Genomic DNA, 23,618 nt, shown 5'->3' with positions numbered 1-23,618 from the left:
TGTCTTTTATCATCAATACACTGTACTCAAACATCAGTCAAAGAAAAGCTCACATACTGACAATATATCAAATGTTTTCTTTAATTTGTAGTGATTTACATAAATCTACAGATAAAAATAGGTGGTTTATGGCTGGAAATGAGAAAACAAGAATAATAGTACATTAGCCTATCATACAATTCAAAGTGCATTTTTAAGAAAGGCTAATTTAAGTCCAACAGTTTTGAAACTTAACATAAGTTAATTTTTCAATTAGTACAATAGTTTCTCTCTTGTCCCTTCCACACTTTTTTTCACAACTTCCCACAATTTTACAGAAAAGCTAGAAGTTCTCAGCAAAGTAAACAGCAGAAAAATCTTTTTTTTTTTTTTTTTTGGATGAATGTCCAATTTCAATGGACACTGTACAGTTGCATATAAACATGGTCAATTGAGCCTGAGACCTGACCAGGTGATGGTGAAACGAAACCATTCATCCAATCGCTCCGAACACACACACATAGTATGAAACCAGTTTGTGAACATGTGACGGTGGTTCATCACCTCTCATGATTCCAACAAGGGCTGAGGCTAAACCCTTGTCCTTCGTGAAAGGTTGTGCTAGGTATTTATATCAGAGTATAACCTTTGCCATTATCATGAGTCTGAGTACCTTTACAAAGCAGAGCTCCAACACGCCTAAAGGGACGGAACCTGTGAACCCACAGGGCGCACCATGCACAGGTTATTACAAGTGACAATTTTTATTTTATTACTGTATACAACCAAAATGGACTCAAAATTAAGCAGTCGATGTACTTTTAATGTGTAATTTCAACCGGGGGTGTGTGTGTGTGTGTGTGTGTGTGTGTGTGTGTGTGAATAAAAGCTATTGTCTTCATTAGGGATTACAGCCATTTTTGCAGTGTCCATTTCAATTACATAGTTGACTCCAGCAGTTTCATCTCCAGGTGAGACCTGATCCCTCTGTATTCCATGGCAAATGTGGCACATAAAATACCTAGAGCTGATTCCAATCTCTAACAAGACACCCAAAGAGCTGTTGATGGAAGTGAAGGTCAAAATTAAGGTGGAGATAAGAGTACCGTTAATGTCTACAAACAAGTGCCACCTTCATGAATAAATAGAAGGTTCAAGACAAAGTGCACCAGTAATAATCAAGAACAGGAAGGCCAGACTTTGACAGAAAACATTTCAAAAAGGTTGTCCAGTTCTGAAATAACATTCTTTGGACAGATGAACTTGTACCAGAAAGATGGGAACAGTATAGAGAAGGAAAGGAACAACTCATCTGTCAAACATGGTGGAAGCAGTGGTGTGGTGTGCGCATATATTGCTGCCAATGGAACTGACTCACTGGTGATTTTTGTGATGGTGTTTCCGCTCACATTCAGCCAGTGCAGGTGGACACAGACCCAAAACGCAGCGCTGAAGCAACCAAATAGGTCCTCAAGGCAAATACATGGAATATGATCAAGTCAGACACTTAACGTTAACCCACCAGAGCTCACTTCTCCCAAACTGAAGACAATCAAGGTAGAAACATCAATATACAAGCAGCCACTGCACTAATGGGCTAAACATCTCAAAGAAACTGTGCATATGGTGATACCCATAAGTTCAAGATGTCAGACAGTCACTGACTGCAAAGGATTTTCATCGAAGCATGAACAACAGTCCTTCCTTCATGATTAATTATTTTCTTTGGAATCTTTGAATTAAAATGTGACTACAATTCAAGAACATCTTAACTGCATAATTTCATCTCCATTGCAGTGGAGAGGCAAAAATAAAAAAAATTGTCACTGTCTAAAGATTTATGCACCTGATTGTATGGCAAATGTGTTGTGGTTGGCTTATGTCAAACCCAGTATTTGGGTTTAGATTTTGTGGACAGGCATCTGTTATTTCTTACAATAAAAATAAAATCCAACTGATCAAAATATTTATATACAACTGTGGTCACAGTCTGAATTTGGGTTCATAACTAGGTTTAATGATTCTCCTGATTAGAATTCTGTGTCATTAGGGGCCAGATTTTTATGGGCCATTATAAAGAAATAGTAGAGACAAAAAAGGACAGGTAGAACAGATGGAGTGTGAGAGGAGAGAGAAAAGCAGTTATGCATGTTTCTATGTGGGTCGGTCAGTAGAGGTCACTGAGGCCAGCGGTCTTACGGGCTTTCTGCATCAGGGCACGAAGCTGGAACTGCTTCCTGGAGAGGAGGCGTACGTGCTACAGAAGAGCAGAAGAGACAAAAATAGTCAAACACTCTACTCTTTTCTACTCTATTTTACTCTTCCTTTTTAGATATACCTTTATATACTAGCATAGTTCCACCTTAGAATTGCAATATAATACAACCCCTGGCAATAATTATGGAATCACCGGCCTCGGAGGATGTTCATTCAGTTGTTTAATTTTGTAGAAAAAAAAGCAGATCACAGACATGACACAAAACTAAAGTCATTTAAAATGGCAACTTTCTGGCTTTAAGAAACACTATAAGAAATCAAGAAAAAAAAAAAATTTGTGGCAGTAACGGTTAGTTTTTTAGACCAAGCAGAGGGGGGGAAAAAAAAAAAAAAAAAAAAAAAAAAAAAAAAAAATATGGACTCACTCAATTCTGAGGAATAAATGATGGAATCACCCTGTAATTTTTCATCCCCAAAACTAACACCTACATCAAATCAGATCTGCTTGTTAGTCTGCATCTAAAAAGGAGTGATCTCACCTTGGAGAGCTGTTGCACAAAGTGGACTGACATGAATCATGGCTCCAACATGACAGATGTCAATTGAAACAAAGGAGAGGATTATCAAACTCTTAAAAGAGGGTAAATCATCACGCAATGTTGCAAATGATGTTGGTTGTTCACAGTCAGCTGTGTCTAAACTCTGGACCAAATACAAACAACATGGGAAGGTTGTTAAAGGCAAAGATACTGGAAGACCAAGGAAGACATCAAAGCGTCAAGCAGAAAACTTAAAGCAATATGTCTCAAAAATCGAAAATGCACAACAAAACAAATGAGGAATGAATGGGAGGAAACTAGAGTCAATGTCTGTGACCGAACTGTAAGAAACCGCCTAAAGGAAATGGGATTTACATACAGAAAAGCTAAACGAAAACCATCATTAACACCTAAACAGAAAAAAACAAGGTTACAATGGGCTAAGGAAAAGCAATCGTGGACTGTGGATGACTGGATGAAAGTCATATTCAGTGATGAATCTCGAATCTGCATTGGGCAAGGTGATGATGCTGGAACTTTTGTTTGGTGCCGTTCCAATGAGATTTATAAAGATGACTGCCTGAAGAGAACATGTAAATTTCCATAGTCATTGATGATATGGGGCTGCATGTCAGGTAAAGGCACTGGAGAGATGGCTGTCATCACATCATCAATAAATGCACAAGTTTACGTTGATATTTTGGACACTTTTCTTATCCCATCAATTGAAAGGATGTTTGGGGATGATGAAATCATTTTTCAAGATGATAATGCATCTTGCCATAGAGCAAAAACTGTGAAAACATTCCTTGCAAAAAGACACATAGGGTCAATGTCATGGCCTGCAAATAGTCCGGATCTTAATCCAATTGAAAATCTTCGGTGGAAGTTGAAGAAAATGGTCCATGACAAGGCTCCAGCCTGCAAAGCTGATCTGGCAACAGCAATCAGAGAAAGTTGGAGCCAGATTGATGAAGAGTACTGTTTGTCACTTATTAAGTCCATGCCTCAGAGACTGCAAGCTGTTATAAAAGCCAGAGGTGGTGCAACAAAATACTAGTGATGTGTTGGATCGTTCTTTTGTTTTTCATGATTCCATAATTTTTTCCTCAGAATTGAGTGATTCCATATTTTTTCCCTCTGCTTGGTCTAAAAAAGTAACCGTTACTGACTGCCACAATTTTTTTTCTTGATTTCTTATAGTGTTTCTTAAAGCCAGAAAGTTGCCATTTGAAATGACTTTAGTTTTGTGTCATGTCCGTGATCTGCTTTTTTTCTACAAAATTAAACAACTGAATGAACATCTTCCGAGGCCGGTGATTCCAAAATTTTTTGCCAGGGGTTGTATATAAGATAAACCTTACTGAATTTTCATGTCTGCAACAACAGTACTGCCTCGCCACATAATGTAATGCTATTTGGGAGGGGTGTAAAAGTACATCTAAATGTATCATAAAATTTCAGTATGCACCTTTGGGTGCATGTGTACAGAATGAATACAGTAACTGCATGTCTGGTCCATTTTTCCTATGCGTGGAACTCACACTATAAGTCTGTTTCGCCAGAGCAACTTTAGTAACAGACAGCATGTTGTTATTTCAGGCCTTGCGCAGTGTCCGCTGTTAGCAAACACTATGGTTCCTCATTTAGTAAGTAAGATGATAAACAAAAATGCAGCATTGTTCATCTACAGTTGAGTATGGAACTGGTTGTACGTCAAACAATACCTGAAGTGAACAGCAGTAATACAAGAAAAACCTGAGTAAACACCCGGCAATAAACACTTTAGTGGGTGTTTTTGTAGCAGCGGCTATGCGACCAGACTCTGTTTTTAAGAACACGGGTCTGAAACCCCGCAGGTATTAAATCCGTGAAAGTAACTGAGCCCTGCTACAAACCACCCCTCCCTTGTTTTTTAATAAAACATAAATCATTTCAATAAATTGGGGGGGGGGGGGGGGGGCTGTTTAATGTTTCCAGTTTCCACCATTCGCTGTTTCGCAGTAGTGAGTCTCGTACTCTCGCAGTCTGCGAATCACATGAGGTTGCAGACCAAACCGACCTCCCTAAAAATTGGTCTGCCCTGCCTCCTTTATTAACCATCAGATGAGAAGGTAAACCTCTTAAATCATTCTGAAGTCAGTTTTAAGCAGAAGCAAGGTGATAATCACTGATTGTTTGAAATGATCGACTCGCAGTGAACGCAACAGCTAGCAGCTCGTGTAGCCGCAGCGCTCTGATTGCTTCGTCCGTCTTTTATGATGAAATAATGCTGAATTTATGTGGAAATGATTGTTGTTCTAAAGCTTCAGATGAGACAGATGATGACTGGAGTGCAGTGTTAAGCAGAAACGAGGTGATAATAGGTGAACCGCGGCTGACGACACATGCGCAGTGAAGGCAGGGCGGACCGTTTGGTCGGTGACACCAGTTCAGGGCACAATGTAAACACACCTCGTGAAGTATGGACAACAAGACAACATCGGGGCACAGCAGAAGTCCATCACAGGTGCTACACCTCTAGATAACCCTCTCAACTTGAGAGAACGTGTCATCATCATAATCGCCCGTGAACTGGCTGGATCAATGACATCCACATCCTCGCTAGCCATTGTTTACATGCGCTGTGAGATGCCGGAACTCTGCTGGTGCTGCTGTGCATTCTGGGAAGCGCAGGGGGATCATGGGAAATGTTAAAATACCGAATACTGAAAACATACCAAACAGTGAGCTCAAACCCAGAGCAAACAGCAGGAAAGTAATTTTTTGCACCGTTACATCCGTATTGTTTGGAGCTCAGTAGCTACCTTTAGAAAAACCTCCAGGTCAATGACATCTCTGCGTAGAGCCTCTCCCAGATAGAAGATTGTGTCCTCGATTGCGTTCTCCTCAGCATACAGGTTCAAGATCTGTTTGTACAGAGGAGCTGTGGGCACAATGACTTCATCAATGTCATTGTTCTCCGACTGGTTCTCCATCTTCTCCAAGGCCTCACTCAGCTCCTCGTCCTTTTTCTTCAGCAGTTCGATATTCCTGTCAACTTCAGCCTGGTGGAAATAGAACTTTGTCATCATGACAGCGTCATCATGGGAGGGTACAAAAAAACGTAACAGTGAGACAACTGGACTGAAACTAAAGGGAGGGGAGACAGACAATCTCCTACCACTTCCTGGTCCAGCTTTGAGACCATTTCCTCAAGTTTCTGATGCCCTTTCTTGAGGTCCTCCTCTGTTCTTTTCAGGGCATCCAGCTCTGCCTGAGCTCTGTCCATCTCCTCCTTCATCCTCCAGCGAAGCTTGTCACTGACAGCTGATATTAAAGATGCACGGATGGTGTCCTCACCAATGGTACCATCTCTAGTGGGACCTGAAAACAAGAATTACACAGAATGATGTGACTGTCTGGCAAGAGGAACTGCATTTTTACCAGAGGTCATCAAATACAGCCATCGGGTACTGCAAAGACTTTGCTCTTGTCTGTCCGTCTGTGTTCAGCATTAAGTCGAGTCCTATTACTGCCAGAGTCTTCAAATTCACAGGGAACATTCTTAGGACACAGACCTTGGACAAGTTCAAAGATGGCAAACCTTGACTTATTTTAAGAGGTTAAAAAAGTCATATTTGGTTTCATTCTGCCCCCTCTCCTTTTTTTTTTTGAGGGGCGGGGGTGACAGCCAATCAGAGTACAGCAGCACTGTGATGTCAGTGGCTGGTCCAGCTAACTGCAAACACCGTTTCGTTTGTGTGTAAATATAACCTCTTTGGCATATATTATGTAAAAGCTACTGAGAAATAAACATTTATAAAACTGAAAATGTTATTTTTGATATATATAAGTATTAGAAAGGACTTTATTAAACCCCAAGGAAATTGTTTTGCCAGAGTGCAGAAACAGTAAACATTGTTTTTTGTTTTGTTTTTTTACAGTGAGAACATGTTTATGCAAAATGATTGAAGATACACACACTTTGCACTTTAGCATGCCTTTACTTTAAAGAACAATCTCACCAAATAGTCTTGTTTACACTACATGAGAACTATACTTTAAATGACAGCAATCAAACAGATTATTATTAAACACAAAATGACAAGTACGACTATCAAAACAATCTTCAAATACACCTCACTGTGTGTGTGTGTGTATATATATATATTTTTTTTTTTAAAACACAGACAGCATAGCATGCTACTGTAAAACCTGCAAAGACATTCAGCTCCAAACAGACAGCATCACTAAATACTTTCTTTTGAATACCACTTATGGAAAACCTCTTCCTGTGATGTTTGGTATTACATAAAACCTGACACTGTAGTACTGTGACAGTGCACCATAACCTGGCTTTAAGTGTCTGTTGTTGGAGCAGTTGATGTAGCTAAAACTACTCTGCAAAAGTTTTAGGCTCCACAGAATTTTGTTTACTGCGTAGCAGCTGATGTTTTCTCCTCTCCATTACCAGCTCAACAAACAAAGAACAAATTGAAATGTAAAATCATGTGCCCGACAGGACTTATACGAGGTTTGTTAGAAAAGAATCCAACCTTTTTATTTTTTGCAAAAACTATATGGATTTGAATCATGTGTGCCTATAACTCTGTTCTTTCTCAAAAGAGAAACATGCTCCATCTTAATGGCCAACACAGTGCACAATCCTCCTCTCAGTATGCACGCTTCTGCTAGTACACATTACCAGCACTTTTGTTTTATTTTCCTGCCATGCACACATTCCCAAAATCCCTGGATCAGTGAATCAATGACTCAGTGTCTGTTTGAAAAGACAGGGGGAGGTGATGGTCTAGTGGTTAAAGCATTGGGCTTGAGACCAGAGGATCCTCGCTTCAAATCCCAGCCTGACTGGAAAATCACTAAGAGCCCTTGGACAAGGTCCTTAATTGCTTAGTTGCTTCCGGTGTGTAGCGAATACCTTGTATGGCAGCACCCTCACACTGGGGTGAAAGTGAGGCATTATTTGTAAAAGTGCTACATAAATGCAGTCCATTTACAGTCAGCCCTGCCTGTGGTCTGTTTCACTGACAGACGTGTGTGTTTTATGTGGGCTAAAGCTCTCACAATGAAAAGTAGAAATATAAAATAGCTTTCAATACCCTTTTCTGGTTCTGTCAATTTAATTCTCAAAAACTTTGTCATCACAACATATTATGACCTCCCTATTGAATACTGAATCACAGTGTGAGTTGGTCGTATCATTATTGCCTGAGACGAGAAGAAAACCGTTTCTTCTCCTTTAACTAAATATAAGCTCAGATACTTTATTACATACTACACCTGCTTTTCAACACATCCAACTAAGCCAATAATGGGGAGGCAAGTCAACTGAAAAAAAGCACACAGTTACAAAACATTCAAAGCAATCACCCAAATGAGGAAGAATTATTATCTCGACTTTGTGGAACAAGTGCTGGCACCGCAGAAAGTAGGTTAAATTTCACAAACAGCTGATCCTTTCACATTTGTACAACACTCTAGAGCTTATGCACAACTGTACAAAAAACAAAAGCAAACAGTGAGGTGTGGGTAAAAAAGTATTAACAAGAAGGGCCAAACAATGATAAACTATAGGTGACAATAACCCATCATCAACTCATGCAGTTCTCCGTACGACTAACACAAGGTCAGACCAGTACCACATTTCACTGAGTGAAATGGCAGACAACCATTCTCATATTTAACAACTGTGCTAATAAATAATCAATGCAAATGTAATTACTAAATGGCCAGTAAGAACATCAGGGAGGTAAAACTCCTTAAGCAGCATGACACTGTCAGGACAGCTGACCAATGCGTGTCTTTATGTGGAGTCTTTTTTACCATCCTAAATATAGCACTAAGAGCTTCAGAGGTGAGGGGAGTCGAGAGTGACCTTTCCCTTTCCTTCTACCCTTTGGCCTTTAATGTACACCACTCTAGTTACACTGATAAGTTTTCACTGACGGCTCAGGGCACTGCTGAAGTCAGACATAAGGCAAATGGGTTTGAGCCATAAGGTCAAGAGTCACAATTCAAACTGAAACAAAAACAACATAAAAGAGGAACAATACTGTGTTGCCAGGAGTGACCAAACATCTTTAAAACTATTTGGAGGTTTGCAACCAACAACCTCTAAGAGAACAGCTTTATAAACATTTGGCTGTGTGTTAAACATGTGAAAGCTGCACCAATAACAAATTTGAAACACACCCATGAGACAGAAGAACGTAAAACCCAAAATGCAGCAATACATACCCCCTGTGGAGACTGGAGTCTGTGTGAGGTAGTGTGTAGGACCACTAGTCGCTGGATAAGAGCTTCCACCTTGGTACTGATAGCCTGGATAACCACTGCAAACAGATCAACAAATGAAAAATGATTGCTATTTTACACTTTATTGATCTGCGACGTCAACTAAAGGTTTCAGACTTTGACCAACATGACTGTGTGTGTGCACTGATCCACAGAAATACAGTCGTGTTCAGAATAATGTTTCTCCTACTATGGTGTTGGGCCTATATATCGCATACCAGGTATCATGGATCAGTTTGGATATGTTAAAATACTTGAAGAGGTCATGTTGCCTTATGCTGAAGAGGACATGCCCTTGAAATGGGTGTTTCAACAAGACAATGACCCCAAGCACACTAGTAAACGAGTAAAATCATGGTTCCAAACCAACAAAATTAATGCTTCATAGATGTGAAGAAATCATGACAAACTGTGGTTATACAACTAAATACTAGTTTAGTGATTCACAGGATTGCTAAAAAAGCAGTTTGAACATAATAGTTTTGAGTTTGTAGCATCAACAGCAGATGCTACTATTATTGTGAACACCCCCTTTTCTACTTTTTTTTTTTTTTTACTAATAGCCCAATTTCATAGCCTTAAGTGTGCATATCATGAATGCTTGGTCTTGTTGGATTTGTGAGAATCCACTGAATCTACTGGTACCTTGTTTCCCATGTAACAATAAGAAATATGCTCAAAATCTGGATTAATCTTTTTAGTCACATAGCACTACTATTACTCTGAACACTACTGTATGAGAACAGGTTCATTGAGGAAAAACATAATTTGTTAGATGTTGGAGAGATTGATGAGAGTCATGGAAAACATCTTACCCGGGGCTGGGATTTGGGCCATAAGGTGAAACTGCTGGCATGCCAGGCATGTAAGAAGCTAAAGTAGACAGACAGGAGACAATTAGCTCAAAGGACCGTGGAACACTGCAACACATGGGCATTCTCATTTTATCTTGTGGTACCTGGGTTCCATCTGGTGCCCAAACAAAGAAATGCACCACTTACAAAAAAAGTTATTCTATACAAACTTTTCTGTAACAAAATATTTAAATAGATTATATTTTATGCATCAAACCATGTTGCTTTCTCCAGCCACCGGAGTCCTCAACACTCAGGCTGTGTTGAGGATGTGCTGGCTCCTGCACAGAGAAATGCACCACAGTGGCAAAATGTCAAAACTGACGCTCCCTCACAATACAAGTAATGTGACTCACCTTAGTCACCCTTCGTAACCACTCGTTTGATATAAAGTTATTCCAGTAATACTCAAAGATCCTCAGAAGACACCTAGTGCATTTTGTATCACCAGTTACACAGCTGCATGATGAAGTGGAGCAGAAAAAGACTATCTTTCACAAAACAATAAATCTAGGGTTGCATCTCAGATGTACCTTCTGGCAAACTGTAGCTGAACTTTCAGGTCTTCTTTATAAGAAAATCCTCCTCTATACCACTTCATCATGAAGCTGTGTAACTGGGGATACAAAATGCAAAACATGCACTGTGCACAATTTCTCCAATCAAAGCCACAGAAGCCTGTAACTTCTTCTGGGCTGTCTTGGTGGCTTTCCTCAATATTCTCCTCCTTGCATGGTCACTCAGTTTTTGAGAACTGTTGACTCTATGCGATTTACCATAGAGTGCCACACTGTTTGTATTTCTTCATAACTGATGTAAATAAAGTCCAAGACATATTCACAGACTTGGAAATGTCCATGTATCCATCCCCTGACTTGTCTGAAGAAAACTGGCAATAAAACTGATTTACAGGCATTATACCAAAGAGGCCCATTACTTGTGCAATCCATCATCTTGACTTTTACATTTCTAATTAATTTATACCAAACTGCAGAGACTTGCTTTGAGTTTAAAGAAGCTCATTTTAGAAATTTTTATATTGAGAAGCCTGATTTACTTTTGTATTTGAAAAGGCATAAACAAATAAAAATGTGTGAAATACCAAGAGGCAGAATACTTTTGCAAGCCACTGCACTGCAGGGTAGGAGTGGACGATACTTCCAAAAATCTGTATCATGGGATATTTTAAACATCTGCCAGCATACTGGCTGCACATCAGTGCTGTCTTAATTAACATGGTGAAGTAGTTACAAGATGAAAAATATCATTCTGAGTCAGTGGATCCTGTTTATAATAAGAAGTTACTTCGCTCACAGTTTGGGGGTCCAGCAGCTTGGAAGGCTTGGTAGGGGGCTTGAGAGGTGGGACGAGAAAACACAGGAGGCTCCTCTCCAAACACCACAATCATCACCTGAATGAGACCGTACAGGTCTGACTGTGGCTGGAAAACACAGCAATGGACAAGTTCCATGAACAAAGACAGCAAATACAGCACAGCATTTGAAATTAACCTTGGCCCAAACACAAAATAATATTAAATCCAAAGTTACAACTAACAACTGTCCATTTTGTTAGGCATATATAGGCCTATCCAAAGCATGCAGACAGCTAGAAGTTTTATTATAAATGGATGTGTGTGTTCTCAGGAAAGAAGAAAGAAAGGAAATACTGGAATTGCTTTATAAATACATATTAAAATAACATTTCAATGAATAAACTACTCATTTCTTTAAGATTTTATAGTAAATTGTTAAAAAAGTTCAAGGCTCAAAACACTGACATCAATAAGGGCCCTGTCACACCTTGACGATTTAGCCAGCCTATGCCGACGTATGAAAAACTCACCGAATACACTGGATACGTCGAATACATTATGCAGCTGTCACACCATGACGATTTAGCCAGCTTATGCTGACAGCCTCGTTTCCACCAAGCGGTTCGGGTCGGTACCGCACGGTATGGTACAGATCCGAACAGTTAAGTCTGGCTTGGTTTGCATTTCCACCGCCGGAAGAACCCTTTTGTTTAGCAGGAGGAACACGTAAATATTTGCAAGCATGTCAATGAGCATGCCTACACTGTCATGTGTCCTCTCCGCGCCACATGGAGTAATTTAACATTTTTTAAATTTTATTTTATTTTTGTCTTGGTGGATCACGGGATTTATTTTCATCACGTGCAGAATGCTGAAGAGTTGACTGATGCCTCTGGTAAACGCTGACGTGAATGAATGAGGCACTATGATTCTTTCAACTTTTAAGATAAATTATTTTTTCTTGTTGTGGGACAAAGCGCCGCCATTCTCTGGTTGAGGCTGAGAAACGCACAAAATACAGAGGGACTTCTTTCATAAAGTTACGTTTCTTCAGCCACAACAAGGAATTAAAGTGTTTTCAAATGTCGTTTTCCAAAATCAGGATGCTTTATGTGGCTAAGCTTTTGCCAGGCTGTGATGATTAATCCGACTGAAACAAACAGGTAAGATAAGACTTTTTATTATATGGCTGCGACACTAAGCATGCTCTAATTGGCTGATTTCGGTCTGATATTTTCCCCATATCAGACTGGTTACCATGACAATTGGACCTGAACACGCATAACATTCGTTACAAACTAGAAAGCTAAAAACACGATTAGAAAAAACAAGTCGGACATGAACACACTCCATAAATATCTAAACAGCATCAGAAAAATTACAGACTGAAACCTTACCAGCTAACAACTGGACCATCTGTTAGCAAGTTCTTCATGGAGGTGAAGCGAACAGTTCTGACTATGAGCCGTCAGTAGCTTTCATATTCGGGCAAAACCGTAAGTTTGCATGTTTATATATACAGTAGCAATATAGTAAATTAATTATTAGCCTCGCTTGCTCGGTCTGTAAGGGGAATATCAGACCTCTGTGTTTTTCGCATGGACCTTGCTAATGCTCGCCCATACTTACACTTTGGTCTGATATTTTCCCATATAGACCTTGTGCTCAGTTATTAATCTAATACTCCATGTGTGAATAGTTTTAATATTGAAACAGTCTGAACTTCATGAGGACTGCAGCTTTCAATTGTGCAGCATCAATGGACGTATTTTGACTTACGAGTAACTTACAATAACGTGTGTCAACATTTGCGTAACTTACCTACAACTTATGGCCCATGTATGCGGGACGTATCAGGCATACGCCAGAAATATTGTGCATGCCCAAAATGTTTGACGTACTTGCCGTATTATGACATATCAGCATGCTCTTTGAAGCACACTACTTAAAACTTACCCATAACTTATTAGACGTATGCCAGCGTATACTAGCGTTTTCAATACGGTCAGCATGTGCTGGTTAAATCGTCAAGGTGTGACAGCAGTGTAAGACAGGTACAGATTATGTACATAAGGAAGATTCCACACACTTACATGCTTCCACTCATGTAGATACGGCAGGTAGATCTTGCCATTGGCATCAATGTGTTTACCAGTTTTGATCATCATGGCACTTGTAGGTTTAACAAAACAAATAGGAGGGTTGTAGGGGTATGTGTCCAGCAACCACAGACACACCGGGATGTTGTAGACATTGCCTAGATGAAATGCATAAATTATGAATACATTTGCCTTTTTTGTGGAAGGAAGTTACATCCTTTAAATTGAAAACCGGTTCAGTATAACCAAAATTTTAACATTTACATTGTATGTGGTGTACGTTTGTTGTCTGTTGCATTTCAAACTCATATAACCTGTAATTGAAACAATATTAAACAAATACTACTACCAACTAACACTTCTGCAATCATGCTATGTTATCTAGCACAGTAGCAATGGATGTCAGTAATTTTACTTCCAAACATAACAGTTTTGAAATATTTTAGGGTTACTATAAAATATAATTCTGACTAATTTCTTGAATATCAATTACACATTGAATTCAGAGATGTATTGAAACTGGAAAATGGGAATAAAAAGAAGAATGAAAACAACATTCAGCTTGTGAGTACTCATGTTTGAGAAAAGATGAAAAAATGGGGGGGGGGGGGGGGTATTAACCACAAAGTGTGCGATTTCTGCTTCAACAACAATATCAAACATATATGTTTGTTAAAATAAATAATCAAATAAATAAATAAAAAACTTAGTCACTCAAACATTACCTCTGTAGCTCACAGGGACAGTTCCTGTCAAACTCATCAAGTCTCTTGAGGATCCATCATTGAAAACTAAAACAGAAGAAAATCTCATGTCAACTAGCAAAAGGCAGCACTGCTATTCCACCACACAGACAAAATACTATGAAATATACCATAAGCGTCCATAACTGGCTTCAAGTCCTTGTACTGGGAGATGACGTTGGTTATTTCACGAACAGTCAGGTCTCTGTATTTGTATTGCTGGACAAAGATGAGAGAAGCAGAGAATTTGTGATTAAAGCTATGCCCATTAGAAATGACAATTAACATTGGTATCATGAAATGATAAATGACAGTACTCTGATGGGATGGGGAGGAATCATCCCTAGATTAAAGGTCCACTTTTAAAGACATTTTTTCATACTACTACTACAAATAATAATAGTAACAACAACAACAATAATTTTAGAATTAAAATGTTTAAGCCAGTATTACAGTATAGGTTTTACCACAGTTCTGCATGAAGTTTAATTGATTTGCCAATATATATTTAGCATTTGTAATGTAGGTAGACCATTTTGACTTGGGCAAGATTCTTAATCCCCTAGCTGCTCCCAGTGTGTAGTGAATACCTTATATGGCAGCACCCTCACATCGGGGTGAATGTGAGGCTTTATTTGTAAAGCGCTTTGAGTGTCTGATGCAGATGCAGATGGAAAGTGTTATATAAATGCAGTCCATTTGTCATTTTAAAAGTAGCTCTAGTCTAAAAAGTGGGGGCACTCCTGATTTAGCATTATGATTAGGAAAAGCATTAAACGTTTTGAAATTTAAGTGATACTTCCGCTTCCAGACCAAGGCTACTGACTTTAATGTCATCTTGCCCCCGGGACTTCACTTGCCAAGTTGCCAACCTGTAAAACCAAGTCGCGCCACATAACAACCAAGACACCCATTGAATAGATTAAGAACAGTAATGATGTAAGGAGTATGTGTGTGTATATATATATATATATATATATATATATATACACACACACACACACACACACACACACACACACACACAACAAAAATATAAATGCAACACTTTTGGTTTTGCTCCCATTTTGTATGAAATGAACTCAAAGATCTAAAACTTTTTCCATATACACAATATCACCATTGCCCTCAAATATTGTTCACAAACCAGTCTAAATCTGTGGTAGTGAGCACTTCTCCTTTGCTGAGATAATCCATCCCACCTCACAGGTGTGCCATACCAAGATGCTGATTAGACACCATGATTAGTGCACAGGTGTGCCTTAGACTGTCCACAATAAAAGGCCACTCTGAAAGGTGCAGTTTTGTTTTATTGGGGGGGATACCAGTCAGTATCTGGTGTGACCACCATTTGCCTCATGCAGTGCAACACATCTCCTTCGCATCATCCGTGAAGAGAACACCTCTCCAACGTGCCAAACGCCAGCGAATGTGAGCATTTGCCCACTCAAGTTGGTTACGACGATGAACTGGAGTCAGGTCGAGACCCTGATGAGGACGACGAGCATGCAGATGAGCTTCCCTGAGACGGTTTCTGACAGTTTGTGCAGAAATTCTTTGGTTATGCAAACCGATTGTTCCAGCAGCTGTCCGAGTGGCTGGTCTCAGACGATCTTGGAGGTGAACATGCTGGATGTGGAGGTCCTGGGCTGGTGTGGTTACACGTGGTCTGCGGTTGTGAGGCTGGTTGGATGTACTGCCAAATTCTCTGAAATGCCTTTGGAGATGGCTTATGATAGAGAAATGAACATTCAATACACGAGCAACAGCTCTGGTTGACATTCCTGCTGTCAGCATGCCAATTGCACGCTCCCTCAAACCTTGCGACATCTGTGGCATTGTGCTGTGTGATAAAACTGCACCTTTCAGAGTGGCCTTTTATTGTGGGCAGTCTAAGGCACACCTGTGCACTAATCATGGTGTCTAATCAGCATCTTGGTATGGCACACCTGTGAGGTGGGATGGATTATCTCAGCAAAGGAGAAGTGCTAACTATCACAGATTTAGACTGGTTTGTGAACAATATTTGAGGGAAATGGTGATATTGTGTATGTGGAAAAAGTTTTAGATCTTTGAGTTCATCTCATACAAAATGGGAGCAAAACCAGAAGTGTTGCGTTTATATTTTTGTTGAGTATATATATATATATATATGGTATTTTCCAGTGTAAAAGTTGCACACCCCCCCCCAATCTACTTTAGGAAATCCTGCGACTTCTCTGGTGCAACATACACTGAAAAACATCATGTTCATTATTATCACTAATAATAATAATACTACTAACGCTAACTATATAAAGCCATTTATATAGGACTTTCCATGAAATGAAAGCACTAAACAAAATAAACTCCAATAATAAAAGAATAAATAGCAATAATAAAAAGTACACTACAACAATGAACAAAAATCTCAAATTCAACAGCTGATAATATAGAAAAAAAAATGGTGAAACTTGCACTCGGATTTGAAATACACAATTCAATTTCAATTTATTTCCTTTATATAGCGCCAAATCACAACAGAGTTGCCTCAAGGCACTTCACACAGGTAAGGTACACAGGATACACAGTTCTTTTCTCATCAAGAGGCATTTTTTTTTGACAGGTCTGACTTATTTATTGTCAACTTTGTTAGCGAACATGCATTAATCTTAACTGGATTGTGGGAAAATTTTCATGTGTCAACCATACTCTGACAGATTTGATTTATAGCATACTCATTACTGGAACACTTTATATATGATACGGATACAGAGCGACCAAGTGTAAAATTAACTGTCTTCCCAATCCTATCCCAATGTCCATCATAGTGTACTTAATTAGGAAAAAGGCACATCTAGATAGGATCTTCTTACTTGGCACTTAGCATTTGCATTAATTTGTACAATGGTTTTCAATGTAACTATTTTTAGGGTTGTGAATTTTATAGATATCAATCAATTAAACAACTTTATTAATCACACAAGGGGCAATTAAGTTGGAGCAGCCCGTAAAAAACCACAACAGCATATAAGAACAATAAATCTAATAAAAGCAAATAAAAACAGACTTTAAGGGCCCTGTCCCACTGGCGTTTAGGAGGATTTGCGCATGAAATGAGGAGACAAAAGCTGAGCGTCCGCAACAAAGGTGGGCGGAAATGACAAATGTCCCGGGGTGGATCAGCGAATACATGAGGAAGAAAAGCGAATATAACAGGGAACAGAAGCGAAGGCGACCGCGGAGGCGCCCCCATGAGGGGCACAGCGGCTGTGATGCACTCGCTTCATCCGTGCCCACTCTGTCTGCATGTGCGACATACCATTTGCGACCATGATGTGGCCGTGCTGGGCACGGGTCATATCTGTTTTGCACGCTGTCCCGGTCCGCCGCCAAGCCACGCCAACCTGTCGGTTGCGGATATCAGCGGATGACGGGATATGCGGCGCGTTGGTTGTGTATGTCCTGCGTATGTCTTCAGTATGTGTTCAGGCAGTGATGCAGATCTCATCCGCAGCAGGATTTTTGAGCCACTCAAAAATCCTGGCTGCGGACATGCGTGCCTCTGCAGATGATCACGGACGTGTTCGGATGGCGGCCGACTCATACAGGAATGTTACACGGTTATTGCGGTTGTTTGGCAGATGTGGGCCACTTTTGTGCGCATTCCATCCGCAAATCCTCCTAAACGCCAGTGGGACAGGGCCCTAAGAAAGAGTTAAAATGGGTAGCCAGAATAAATAAATAAATAAATAAATAAAAACATGCCGGACCTACGGAGCATTTAAAAGTTGAATCACCAAAGGGATAAATGACTTTAAAAAAAACGGTTGGTTCTACGAAATGGTGCAGCATAACTGCGTCCTGAAAGCAACAGAGAAAACTTTCCTGAAAGAACATGACATTAAGGCAGCTCTATGCTTTACACCAAAGGACACATTCATTACATGTAATAGTGCTCTGCTGGGCACGCATGTTGCATTGTTTGTTTTTCATTTAATTATATGGTATGGGATTTTGCCAACTTCTGATTGGCCCATTCGCCACTTTCTGAGCTGTACCACATGCCGAGTTGACCGCTGGTGGAGCCGAGTAGACCGTGCGTGTGAAATGAGTACACCTTGCGTACAGCGTAGCGCTAGCTATCGATGACCAATCACATAACGCGATACAACGCCTACTTTGGCTGTCAGTTTGTTGACAAGATGGCAGAAGACAGGTTTGCGTCTGTTAGCAATGCTGACTTAAAATGAATTTTACACAAAAAAAGATGCGAAGAACACCCACAGAAATACACAGTCAGCAGCCAACCTGTTTCACAAGTACGTCACTGAAAAGGGACATGCGCCCAACTTTGAAACTTATGACAGACGGATGCCTGACGGAGTACTCGGTCGATTTTACGCGGAAGCTAGACAGGCGAATGGCAAACTCTATAAGAAAACAAGCCTGATGACTCTTAGTCACGGACTTAACAGGCATCTCCAGTCGATCGATGGGATGTCAGTTGGTGCAGTATGACAGCAATAATAGAGTTGAAACTTGATTGATTTTTCAGTTTAAGTATGTTTGACAAACTCCCAGTTTTCTTGTTTACCATTTAATACAGCAGTTATGGACTTTTGATTTCGGTGTACCCGTGATTATGCAGACCTGGTCAGGATGGGGTTCACCGAGGCCTTGGCCGAGGTCCGCATAATCACGGGTACACCTCATCAAAAGTCTATAATTGTATATTGTCACACTCACACCATCACAACAATGGAACCAATGATATCAAGATACTGGTAAGAGGGGCGACTTGGCAGGTAATATTTGGGGGAGAAGCAGTTAGTGGGGTGGCCTGATCAAACCCCAGCTATCAGAGGTCTTGTGCTGTACAGTCACCTGCCCAGTTCTGGATCATTGCCTTTTCTGGATCACTGCTGTATTATCTGTGCCGCTGTTTCTTGTAATCAGCGCGAATAAGCTAATACTTGGTACCAATGGAAAAACTGATGTTTTGTCTACAAACAAGCACAACCGGATCCAGCCATCTTTGTGATCAGCAGAGGAATCAAAACATCCGGTTTCCGTGGTGCGTGCGTGTTTTCTGACTCACTCATTCATGGAAGTGTGAACGTGACGATCTCTAAGAAGTAGCAAAGGTGAGTTAGCCATTCAGTGCCATTGGTTCTAGAGTGGGAAAATACTTACTTACATGGGTAGAAAATGTCAGTGTGTTATGTCTTGCTGTATAATTTCTGCACGCATTTATCTCTGATGCGAAAATTTGCCGGTTGTGGATCACTGAAGCAGCAGCCTCGTGTCAGTACTTGTGAGCCATGTGTACTTTGGGGGTCATCTCAAGATCACGAATGGGCATGAATGTGGGGGCTTTTACTTTTTAATTCGGGAGAAATCTCACCTCCACACATTTAAAACCCTCCTTTGCTCTCCATCTTTAACAATATAAGGTGCGAAATGATAGCAAGTTGGGGCATCTTGTGCTATCCTGACTAGGGATGGGTATCGAGAACTGGTTCCTTTTGGGTATCGTTAAGAAATGATTCGCTCCACCGACATTAATAACCTTTTTACTTAACGATTCCCTTATCGGTCCTTCGGAGTGCCCGTTGTTTTTGGGGGTGTTTATTTCTCTACATTGATTACAGACCCTGCAGCGGGTCTGTAATCAATTTTTCTGCAGCGCAGCTTTGCTTTGAACCTTGAACCAATCGAAGCAGTGATTCGCAGATCGAAGCAGTGATTCGATCATTGCTTCGTTGATTAATTTTTTTCTTTCGCTTTCCCCCACTAAAACCCTAAAGAGCATATGGCTGTATTATTTACCTTTTGTATGTTAAACTGACCTCTTATGGTCTTCTGAAACAGTTGATAGATGTATTGTATAACAAAAAAGGGACCGATGCCAACACGTTAGCATGTCTATGGCATTTTCAATGTTAAAATTAGCATTAAGCAGTTGCAGCTGTCAAGCGTTTGTTGTCGTAAGAGTCACATGTATTACAAATTGTAATATTTTTTTAATTTATTTCTGTTTATATATTAATAATAATAGCAAGCACAACAATAATAGTAATAAGTAATCTAATCATTATATACAATTTTAGAGAAAGAGACAAAAAGTACCTGAATAAAAAAACAGAAAATATAAAACCAACTAACAATGAACATAAATAAATACATACATACAGAAATAAATAAGTGTTTCCTGTGAACACCTAGTGACTCTTACACCTCCATTTCATCCCTGTCTTATTTAAGTTTAATGAGTTTGTTTCGGTCAAACCATATTTTCAATGTGTTAATTTCTTCAGTGATCTCCTCCAGAACTATCTGCCAAGCTAGAAAACTGCTGCATCCTAGTAAGAGCAGAATACTACTGGAATGAATTTGAATAAGTTTTTTTTTTTCCCCCCTCACTAAATGGATGCTGCACTCACTGCAGTTTATTGTCTGGAATAGTCCCAGATTGCATTTCAGAGCTTCTAGAATTCAAACATTTTTGTGCACGTGTTGTTGGGGGGGTAATTTTGGGTTTCAGCTTGTTTTTGTTTTTCACCACTTTCATCCCTGAATATGTGAAATCATGAGTCACTTTTGTGTGGATTGAAGTCACTAACTGGGACTCCTGTCTCGTTGCGTAAAAGAAACGAGAATCGTCCTCCGTTCTGTTCACACAGCTCCAAACGCTGCACGGCTCTCTGCCGAGTCAAGTTAGAATGATAGAATCCGGTCTGAATTAATAACTTCAAAGTGAAACACAGTGACCAATTTCATATTTATTTACTTTAAGACTCAATGAAATACACAGAAAACGTAAAGCCTACTTTTAATACAAAATTCACAAGAGGTATCGATAAGGGAATCGATAAGCAGAACCGATAATGGCATCGATATGGATAAAATCTTATCAATACCCATCCCTAATCCTGACCCACTTCATTGAGTTAAAAGCTTAGGGGGAGATGTCAAAATCCAAGAATATTTATTACCACAGATTTTATTTTATATTCATTTATTGATTATTTAAAAACTTCACTTTTTGCTCATATAAATGTATAACAGTGCCTTTCGAAACTAAGTAAATTCTCATTTAATAAGTATAATTTATATCATTTTGTGTTCAAAACACATTCTCGGGCACAGTGTGTATCATTCTGCATTAAAAGGGCTCCAGCAAGATGTCAGAAATGCCCCCAAAGTGACACAGAGTGTCATGATCCAGAACCGGGACAAGTGATCCATTTTCGGCAAATATTTGCACCACACATAATGTGGCTTCACACTTTAAGTAGAATGACTACCCCATCCTGACTTTTTCAGCTAGATAACATGCAAATACCCAATAAAGGATATTCAGCTGCATTATGGCTCCGTATAGCGGGACTTTCAAAAAAGTGATCCAGAACTGGGCAAATGACTGTACCAGGATTTCAATACGGTCCAGGTATAGTTCGAGAAAAGTTTCGATGTGTAAACTGTGCAGTACATATAAATGCCTGTAATTCATAAATGGTTACTGTGATACTTTGTCAAACCCTTTGAAGTAAAGCTGACACTCCACAGTGCAAGCACACCGTGTATATTGATTGACTGAATGATTTATTTGGCAAAATACGATACGATATAAGAGGTCTGTTAGAAAAGTATTGTACCTTTTTATTTTTTGCAAAAACCTGATGGATTTGAATCACGTGTGCTTGCATGAGCAAACCATGAACCTTCGTACGCATGCGTGAACTTTTTCATGCCTGTCGATTGCATCATTTCCTGGTAAGCAGCCTTTGTGTGGGACGTGTGCTGTGCGCTCGGCGGATTTTCATTTCAAGGAACAAGATGGAACGATGGGAGCAGCGCCCATCAAATTTTGCCAGAAACTAGGCGACGGCCAGGTGGAAACCATTTGGATGATTCACACGGCTTTCGGTGACGATCCTGTGGGCATCACACAGATTAAGGAGCGGTACAACCGGTTTAAAGACGTCCGCACAACGGTGGAGAGCGAGCCACACTCCGGTCAGCCATCAACATGCTGAAACGACCAGATCATTTCCAAAGTGAACGCTGTGGTGATGCAGGGCCGACTTTTTAGTCGTGTGACTGTCCGAGAAATTGCGGAAGAGGTGGACATCAGCACTTTTTCGGTACATTCCATTGTAGAAGATTTCCACTGTAGAAGACAGAAGATCTGGCCATGAAAAGAGTGGCTGTGAAATTCATACTGCTTCTGACGGCGGAGCAAAAGTGCCTCCGTGTTGAAGTCTCACAGGACATCCTGTGACATGCCCACCTCTTCCACAATTTCTCGGATAGTCACACAACTGAAAAGTCACCGAAAACCGTCTGAATCATCCACATGGTTTCCACCTGGCTGTCGCCCAGTTTCTGGCAAAATTTGATGCGGCACTGCTCCAGTCGTTCCGTCTTTTTCCTTGAAATGAAAATCCGCCGAGCGTGCTTGCACACATCCCACACAAAGGCTGCTTACCAGGAAATGACGCAATCGACAGGCGTGAAAAAGTTCACGCATGTGCATGAAGGTTCAAGGTTTGCTCATGCAAGCACACGTGATTCAAATCCATCAGGTTTTTGCAAAAAATAAAAAGGTCCGATACTTTTCTAACACCTCGTATACTTGCCGGGGATGACACGAAAACCACGGACTTATTTCCATCGTGGTCTCCATGACAACATAGAAAAACAAGCAACAAAGATAAAAGCAAACTTAAAAAAAAAAAACTGTCACTGTGAAAACATTTATGCACTTAAGTGACATGAAAACTTGGTGAGGTGATCGATGATCAATCAGCAGCTAACCATGATTGCTAAAGTACAAAAACAGATCGCAATTAAAAATAATAATCTTTGAAAAGACAGACCACGTAAGCGACAGGTTATAACCGCAGAAATTGATTTTGATTCACTTAAAGAAAAAATGGAGAAACTTTGAAAATGATCCCAGGAAATGTTGGTTCCGCTATCTCAAAGTCCCCTGTTAGCTAATTACCACACTTACCTTCAACATTTTCTTCAAGGCGCTTTCGTTGACAACTGCCATGGTTTCCAAAATCTTGTTTTAGCCTTTTAAATGAGAATACAGTGAGAATCCAACTGACTTTTGAAGCCAGATGACACAAGCTAACGCTAACTAGCAAGACTCCAATGAATGCTAAACTTGCATTAGCACACCCTCGGAAATAAATTTAAAACAATGCTTCCGTTTGTCAGTGAAGCCTGTCAGTTATACAAAATAAAACTCTCTTGACGACACACCAATACAATAACTTAATGAATAATGTAAAGCAGGCTGGAAAGTTCGAACGCACTCGCCAGTAAAGGCCAGAAAAACAACAGCGATTAGTACAAGGAACTTCCGGTATTTCACATGACTTCTTCCGGGACGCCCTTTGCACCAACGGTGACGACAACAAAAACAACAATCTCAGAACCATCATTTCAAAAGGTTTAATTTCTTTTTCTTGACCCAGTGACATTATATTAAATTAGCAGAAGAACCCCCACTTCCTTCTCCAATCTTCTACTTGTGTTACGGCTTCTTGTAACATTCCCACAATAAATTGAACATTTCC

General features: G+C 40.0%; 1 protein-coding gene across 2 annotated transcripts; it reads right to left on the bottom strand.

Moving 5' to 3' along the window:
- Nucleotides 1-67: 67 nt before the first annotated feature.
- On the bottom strand, nucleotides 68-23,438 carry tsg101a (tumor susceptibility 101a). 2 transcript variants are annotated; one of them, XM_034176865.1, is made up of 11 exons: nucleotides 23,359-23,438; nucleotides 23,045-23,109; nucleotides 14,175-14,262; nucleotides 14,026-14,091; nucleotides 13,295-13,458; nucleotides 11,201-11,327; nucleotides 9,848-9,905; nucleotides 8,976-9,070; nucleotides 5,899-6,101; nucleotides 5,543-5,782; nucleotides 68-2,236 (listed from the first exon to the last, which is right to left on the bottom strand). In XM_034176865.1, the coding sequence occupies exons 2-11, from the start codon at nucleotides 23,084-23,086 to the stop codon at nucleotides 2,147-2,149; spliced, it is 1,173 nt and encodes a 390-aa protein (XP_034032756.1). In that variant the 5' UTR covers nucleotides 23,087-23,109; nucleotides 23,359-23,438; the 3' UTR covers nucleotides 68-2,146. The 2 variants fall into 2 exon arrangements, with proteins under 2 accessions (XP_034032756.1, XP_034032755.1); XM_034176864.1 differs by lacking the exon at nucleotides 23,359-23,438 and having other exon boundaries at nucleotides 23,045-23,332.
- Nucleotides 23,439-23,618: the final 180 nt, after the last annotated feature.

The sequence above is a fragment of the Thalassophryne amazonica genome, chromosome 8 (genome assembly GCF_902500255.1).
Source record: "Thalassophryne amazonica chromosome 8, fThaAma1.1, whole genome shotgun sequence".
NCBI lineage: Eukaryota > Metazoa > Chordata > Actinopteri > Batrachoidiformes > Batrachoididae > Thalassophryne > Thalassophryne amazonica.
Note: the sequence above shows the minus strand (reverse complement) of the source record. Positions and strands in the feature narration are given on the sequence as shown.

Bases quoted from the DNA above. Each gene is read 5' to 3' on its own strand.
- tsg101a (XM_034176865.1), bottom strand. From the start codon at position 23,086: ATGGCAGTTGTCAACGAAAGCGCCTTGAAGAAAATGTTGAAG. The intron at 11,328-13,294 runs GTAAGTGTGTGG...TGTGTTTTCCAG, and splicing joins ATCTACATGAGTGGAAGCAT to CCACAGTCAGACCTGTACGG. The intron at 9,906-11,200 runs GTGAGCGAAGTA...TGTCTACTTTAG, and splicing joins AGCTGCTGGACCCCCAAACT to CTTCTTACATGCCTGGCATG.